This window comes from Camelina sativa, chromosome 1, assembly GCF_000633955.1.
Source record: "Camelina sativa cultivar DH55 chromosome 1, Cs, whole genome shotgun sequence".
In the NCBI taxonomy this organism is placed as follows: domain Eukaryota; kingdom Viridiplantae; phylum Streptophyta; class Magnoliopsida; order Brassicales; family Brassicaceae; genus Camelina; species Camelina sativa.
The window spans coordinates 16508696-16516598 of NC_025685.1; the positions used below are offsets into that span (position 1 = coordinate 16508696).

The 7903-nt window shown below is 34.6% G+C and overlaps 2 protein-coding genes across 2 annotated transcripts in view; one reads left to right on the forward strand and one right to left on the reverse strand.

The window, feature by feature from the left end:
- The window catches only part of LOC109124528 (coatomer subunit gamma-like), a 5043-nt gene extending 1564 nt beyond the window's left edge, over positions 1-3479 (reverse strand). The window contains exons 1-8 of the mRNA XM_010425446.2: positions 3340-3479; positions 2876-3024; positions 2609-2722; positions 2317-2517; positions 2108-2209; positions 1456-1563; positions 1142-1375; positions 33-182 (exon numbers count right to left, since the gene is read on the reverse strand). Of these exons, the coding sequence (XP_010423748.1) occupies positions 33-182; positions 1142-1375; positions 1456-1563; positions 2108-2209; positions 2317-2517; positions 2609-2722; positions 2876-3024; positions 3340-3385 (1104 nt within the window). The 5' untranslated portion in view covers positions 3386-3479. The remainder of the gene's footprint in view (positions 1-32; positions 183-1141; positions 1376-1455; positions 1564-2107; positions 2210-2316; positions 2518-2608; positions 2723-2875; positions 3025-3339) is intronic.
- Positions 5607-6669, forward strand: LOC104708823. The gene is made up of 2 exons (XM_019232094.1): positions 5607-6556; positions 6642-6669. Exons 1-2 carry the CDS (start codon positions 5607-5609, stop codon positions 6667-6669), a joined length of 978 nt encoding a protein of 325 aa, XP_019087639.1.

The window sequence follows — 7903 nt, forward strand, 5'->3', positions numbered from 1 at the left end:
TCATCGGCAATATCTGACATGAAATTAGTTATCTGCTTCATCAACCGTTCCACACTAGATTCATTCCCTGTCTTCAGGAGTGTGGTAATAGCAAGTGTAGCAATACTTCTATTCTGATCAGATATTAAACTTTCCATATCAATGTTGCAGTTGGTGACAGCCATGGGATGAGTCATTGCAACCTGTGTATAGTTCAAACCTCCATTTAGTGTAAAGAGAAGAGTTTTCAATGCCTGTGTAGTATCTCGTTATCCTCGATCAAAAACAATTATGAGGCTATATTAAAAAAAAAACTCAGAAACAAGCTTTCAGTGTTTGTCAGGAATTAAAGAGAATTCTTTTATTGAGATGTTCCATGCAAGGAAACAAAGAAAAAGCATTGTCACCTTGTTAAGAGTCCGAACAGCAGCAAATCTCAGCACTGGTTTAGGGGAACTCAAGAAGAGCTGGAGCACAGTGATTGCTGGAGTCAGTTCTCGGCTTGTCACATCGTCAAGCTCAGTGATAGCCCTGGCAGCCTCAAGGATCACCATTTCTGCCTTATGGCGCAGACAACTCTCCAAGAAATCATAGAATGGACGTTCCCCAGACTGGCCGTGGTTGGACATATCTCGGATTATCTGAATAGTAGAGACTATAGTTGGATATCACATAAAGACTTTCACCGATATATCATATTATATAAAATATAAGGACAAACCTGACTGGTGTATCGTATCAATAGACACTGGGCCAAAGGAGAGCGGACAGCCCCCCTCGTCAAGGTATCAACCAACTTGCTGACAGCCAAGCGATCGTTTTGACGTATCTGGATATGTCAATTAATAATTTTAATTCATTAGATCAATTCTCAATACCTTATAGTAGAGAAGGGCAGATATATAGTTGGAAAAACAACTACATCAATGTAACAGCAGTTAAGCATATATGATTCACAAGACCCTACAGCAGCGACACATGATATGTAGTAACTCGAACCTAATAGTAATTTACATAGGCAGAATCCGTGAGGANCAAAAACAATTATGAGGCTATATTAAAAAAAAAACTCAGAAACAAGCTTTCAGTGTTTGTCAGGAATTAAAGAGAATTCTTTTATTGAGATGTTCCATGCAAGGAAACAAAGAAAAAGCATTGTCACCTTGTTAAGAGTCCGAACAGCAGCAAATCTCAGCACTGGTTTAGGGGAACTCAAGAAGAGCTGGAGCACAGTGATTGCTGGAGTCAGTTCTCGGCTTGTCACATCGTCAAGCTCAGTGATAGCCCTGGCAGCCTCAAGGATCACCATTTCTGCCTTATGGCGCAGACAACTCTCCAAGAAATCATAGAATGGACGTTCCCCAGACTGGCCGTGGTTGGACATATCTCGGATTATCTGAATAGTAGAGACTATAGTTGGATATCACATAAAGACTTTCACCGATATATCATATTATATAAAATATAAGGACAAACCTGACTGGTGTATCGTATCAATAGACACTGGGCCAAAGGAGAGCGGACAGCCCCCCTCGTCAAGGTATCAACCAACTTGCTGACAGCCAAGCGATCGTTTTGACGTATCTGGATATGTCAATTAATAATTTTAATTCATTAGATCAATTCTCAATACCTTATAGTAGAGAAGGGCAGATATATAGTTGGAAAAACAACTACATCAATGTAACAGCAGTTAAGCATATATGATTCACAAGACCCTACAGCAGCGACACATGATATGTAGTAACTCGAACCTAATAGTAATTTACATAGGCAGAATCCGTGAGGATGCCTTCAGATACAAGTTGAACCACGCTGATAAAAAAAGCAGCTCAGGGTTGAACTTTACATCTGTGGCATGGTCCCATGAAAGAATGGCAGAAAAATAAAGCGTATGTATACATAAACATGTAATATGTTTATAGCATTGACCATATTATATATAAGCATATAACTACAAAGAAACTACAGAAGCTTATTGTTTATGTTTATAATCAATATATCTAGGAGTAAGCTCCAAAACCCTTTGCATAAAAGATGCTACTTGTCAATGAATGCTAAACTTAGATCCCAAATATCAGAAAAGAAGAAACAATTTACTTTCCGAATACGAGATCAAGCACTGTACCTGATGGAGCAAAGCCAAGGCATGAAACTGAACAAGGGCTGCTCTAGACTGGACAGCTTCTTGAACCTCGTTGCTCCATCTTTTAACAATTTCTGGGTTTGTCTGGAAACAACAATGTACATGTATCAGTCTAATCTCACAGTCCGAAACAGGCTAATATATGTAGTTTGTAAAAGGACAGCATAGTATATTTGGTGTGTGAAGTCCACCTTTAGCATGTGAAGTCCACTGACTAAAGCTGCACTTGAAACAACAGGATTCTTATCCACAATAGCTTGTTTCAAGTACCGCTCAATTTGTGTAAGAAGGGTTCCATCTATAATTCGGCAAAGGACACGGATAGCATTTGCACGATACATATCAATCTTGCTGTTCATGTCCTTCATCAAGGAGCTAGTTACAATAATAACCTATAAAAATAAACAGACAAACAACTTATCAGAAATTATACCTACAGTAAAGTGTAGGATGCCGCTTTTAAGCCAAATAGGTACAACAGACCTCGTCCGCTGATGGAGATAACTCCTTTATGATCAAGTAGACCATTCTCCTTAAACCAGTATCTTTTGATTGGAAAAGCTTTGTAACGGAAAAGAAAACTTCTGTTGCTTCAACCTGCACACGAACCCAAAAAAACAATAAACATCGGAAAATGATGACTTCAGTAATAAACTAATAGCATTGCATTCACAATACCAAACAACAAATGTTCGGGAAAAGGATCAATTGTCACTATAAAAATGGTCCATTAGCAAGGATAAAACTGACCTTGGTGAATGCCTCTCCTTGGTTAAGCAAATAAAGAAGCTTCGTGATGACCTGCGAGCACCTTCTAGGATCAAGCTGAGGGTCATTGAAGACTCTAGCTTCCTGAAGCACTGCTCCCTTCTCAATTCCCATGAATGGAGAATACTCCACTGAGCCACACAAAACATTACGAACCAAAATAAGCAACCATATAGACCATATGATAACAAATAATGCCGTATTCTATAATAACTCTACAGCCATGATTCTGGATCAGAAAACGCAGTAATCGATTCGTAAAAAGCTTAGGAACACTGTAAAGAGAGCAAACAATATCAGAATCGAGATCTATAAATCAATTACACTAGTATAAAATTCCCAAAAATCATAGATCTCGAAGCTAACAAACTGATCTGAGCATTGCGGAACAGATATGGTGGAACGAAAAGAGAGAGAAAAAAAAAGGAGGAATGGGAAAAGCATACGCTCATCATCGTGATCGTCGTCTTTCTTCACGAGTGGTTGCGCCATCGCTGATCTTCAAAGGTGTTATTCAGATCTCTCTGTTTCAGAGTCAGAACTCGGAAGCTGGGATCGAGAGAGAGCAAAGGCCAAAGGGGGGTTATTTACAACTTAAGAATTTTAGAAGATGGGAGAGAGCTGCGATCCGCTGCATAAGCTCCAGATTGAGTACACAATGCCTGATCTAATCATTGTTCGCCACGTCACATCTATGGTATTTAATCTTTTTATCTTGATAAAAAAGCAAAAATCATCTATCCAATAAAATTAAGCCACATCATATTTTCTTAAAAAGTTGAAGAAAATCAAAATATTTTTTTACATTTGCCTTATTGATTTGATCGAGAAAAAAAAAATTGAAATATGTGTTATTGATTTGTAAACTGTTCAACTATATATCTCTACCTCTTTCTCATTTTTTTTTAATATCCTTTACAAGTCACATTATCAATAAATATTTGACATGTGGCATATTTATCAAAAATAAATAAATGAAACTATCAAAATTTTATATATAATTTATTTTTTTACTTTTACTGACAATTCATTTTTCATAATACAAAATTTATCGATATTGGTGGAAAAAAAAAACTATTCACGTCTTTTTATGTATCCACATTCCCTATTTTTAATATCACAAAATTTCTATAACTTCCTTAAAATTTTATTTATAAAGAAAATTATTTTAATTTGCTCTCAGTTTTTAATAAAATTTGGTAAATAAATTTATTGATAAATGTAACTTCCCTATTTTTCCCGATAAATGTAATATATTTTGTAAATAAAAATTATAGTAAAATTATTTAATAATTATTTTGCTTTACACATAGTGCGGATTATAATCTAATTTTGTATTAAAGACTAACAAAAATAAGAATGTGTTCCAAATACTGAGGGGAATATGATTATTCTCATAGCTTACAGTCCACTACTTTGGACTTCAATCGATTTTGGTGTATGTGGTGGTTCCTTTACGTGATCCTTGGATATGAGATATTTTATACGAAAAAGTTGGATTGACCAAATCTGATCATTTGTAAGTTTTGATTCTTTCTTGCGTCTAATTTTTTATTTTCTGAAATAATTTATGAGCAATTTTTGTACCACTAAAATTGTTTTTACCCCAAAAGTATCATTATTAGTAAGGACATGTTTTATCTCATTTCAAATCTATGAAATTTTTACTTGCCCGTGTGGGTAACTCACTTTTAGACTTTAGTGAAAAGTTTTGAAAGATGGTGAAGTTTTTTTTTTTCTGTCAACCAAACTATATGGATCGGGTTCAGATTTTTTGGTTTAAAATTTTGAAACTCGTTCGGATATTTTAAAATTTTGGGATACATGTTCGGATCGGGTTTGGATCGGTCTTTCGGGCCCGGGTATTTTGCCGAGACCTACGTAAAATACTGGAAGTTGGTAATAATTCTTTTTGTAAAAGATATGGATGAATTTACTTTGAAATCAAAGTTATTGAACAAAAAAAAAATACACTCCCTCTATTTGATAAAGAATGTTGTTCTAAGTTTTTTTTTCACAAAAAGAATGTCATTTTACAATTCAGTGTGTTCTTTACAGTAAATTTTCTAATTTATCTTTTAACCCAAATCTCATTTTCATTGAATTTAAACCATTAGTTACTTTTTAAAAACGGACAAACATGTATAATTATATATTTTCCTAATTTATGTAAATTGTGTCAAAATGATACTTTTTATAAAATAGAGAGTATAATTATTTTATAAATATTCGTTAATTCTATAATTTTTGGTAGGAAGTTTTAAGGTTCTAATTTCTAAATTTTATCTAGGATTTATGGTACTTTTGGAATCTTTTGGGTTTGTTTTTTTTATCTATTTGTACGTACCATAATTTCGTGCTCTAATTACCGTACAGATATACCTTTAACAATATATATGGATAAGTTTATGCAAGATTTGACAATGACAAAAAAACTTAATACAGTAAAAGAAATAATTAATAGTCAATGTGGATAGTGTTGAAAATTGTACAGGCTCCTACGTTTTCGCGAATAGTAAATTAAATAAATATATATTGTCAGATACTAATCATTCATTAACAAACAACTATATATATACCCTTAATGTAAATGTCAACTAAAGCTTTTCCAGATCTCACATCCTTGTTTCTCTACGTTGTACTCATATATCTCCCAATTTACCCTAACAACAGATTTAACCTAAATCTCTCTCTTTACCACTTCTACACCATCATGGCTGACGAAAATAGTGATCCTGAGTTTGATCTCAATCTCGATCTGTCCTTAGGGTTACCTCAACGAAGAAATCCTGTGAACAGACAAGGCCGGTTGGTTCCTCAAGAACAAGATCCCGTGGAGAAACAAGGCCATGGTCAGGGCACGTTCATGCAACTCTTGACATCATTCGATCCTCCACGAGTTATCCAACCTTCTCCTACTCAACCACCTCACATGACGTCTTTAATTGAAGACTTGATCACTAATGGTACAAACCCTAGGATTTTTCCCGAACAGGCTCTTCCGCTATATTCATCGCCTTCCGTACAAACCCTTCACCTTCCTCAACTGAACCAGGTTGAAACCGTGGCCATGCAAACTCCCAGATTGGCGGTCCCGTTGCATTATCAACCTTCCGGACAACTCCTTCACCCTCCTCAAACCGTGGCCTTGGAAACTCCCCGCAGAGGTCGGAAACCAGGAGCGCAACCACGTCGTAAATTAGCAAAAGCGGGTGCGGTTAAAAAAAAGGTGCGTGTGCCTGTGCCTGTGCCTGTGCCTGTGCCTGTGCCTGTGCCTGTGCCTGTGGCTGAGGATGACAAGGTGATCATACCACCCTATCCATGGTCTACGAATAAGCTAGCCATACATCATACCATCAGTGAGTTGACTGCTAATAATATAAACGTGATCTCTGGCCAAGTCCACTGCAAACCTTGCGATAGGACTCATACGATATCTTACAATCTGAGGGAGAAGTTTTCGGAATTGTATGTGTACATTAGAGATAACAAAGAGGTGATGCGTACTCGAGCACCGGCTAAATGGTTAGCTCCAGAACTGATTCCGTGCGAGGTATGCAAGACTGACATGAGGCCTGTGATAGAGGAGAGCACGGAAAAAATTAACTGGCTGTTTCTTTTGTTAGGGCAAATGTTGGGATGTTGTACTTTGGAACAACTCAAGTTCTTTTGTGAGGCAATTGTTGAGCATCGAACCGGTTGTAAGGATCGTGTTCTCTACACAACTTATCTTATTCTATGCGGACAGCTCGATCCCCAAGGACCATTTAGCATAAAGTGACTTGTAATGGTATCTTTAGGGTTTGCATGTGTGTCTTTTATATATTATAATTTTGTTTTCTCTTCTTTTTGCATCATGTCTTCTCTTCAGGGGTTTTAGGGATCACGATTCTTAAATCTTAATGCATAATTTGTGCTTTTGTGCTATTATCTTTTGCAGTGATTAATATTCTAGCTAGTAATCAGTACGAATTTTGTTTTTTTTTTTCTCTATCTATAAGACTATAACTATAAACAATACTCAAAGAAACCATAAAATGAAGATAAAAATCATGAATAAACATTTTGTAGATTCTTATATTTTAGTATACTTGCTAGTTATATTTTTCCTAACAAACAGAAAATAACATATTAGACTCATAACCCAACAAAAACCCATGCAATGTTCAGAAACTACATTTTTATAAGCCAATGTACCAACTGTAAATAGAAACTGTATATTTCTACTTAAGCTTCAATAAAATCAAAGTCCTATCATTAACAAAATGTTTTTTTTTATATATATATATTTCATAACATAAGTTTTTTTTTGTTTATTTAACAACGCTAAGATCTTAAACACACATGTATATATATATATATGTATGACTAATTATAAAGATCATTGATCTCCATTAATGTAATATTCTACTACATTTAAATTGCTTTTTGTCCCACAAGAAAACCCACTTTTGACTTAAAGTTGCAAATACTCGAAAAAATACCTTAATAAAATCGTCCAAACAAAGTAATCAAACCTATGTTGCATTTCTATTGATAGAAATTACAGATTAAGAGTTTCATGCTTTAAGTAAAAAATTCCCATTGAATTAGGTTAATAATTTAACAAAATATAATAATATTTATGAAGGAGAGATGTTTTTAATCAAGTGGTTATAACATCACATATGTCATACATTTCACCAGAATTCGACTCCACTAAATCACATTACCCTACATAATAGGGATATATTATACATCAGAGCTTATTGATTGTGACAAAAAAAAATAAAAAAACTTTCGTATAATTTTTTTAATTTTAGAATATGTTTAAATTTGGCATATGTCAACATTTATGGATACAATTAATATGTGTATCATGTTAATAGCTAAATTGAAAAACTAATATTTATATATGTATGTTAAAAATTGTATGTTGTCCCACAACAAACGCACTTTTGAGTTATAACTTGTAAAAATAACCAAAACGTACCTTAATAAATCGTCGAAACAAAGTAATTAAACCTATGT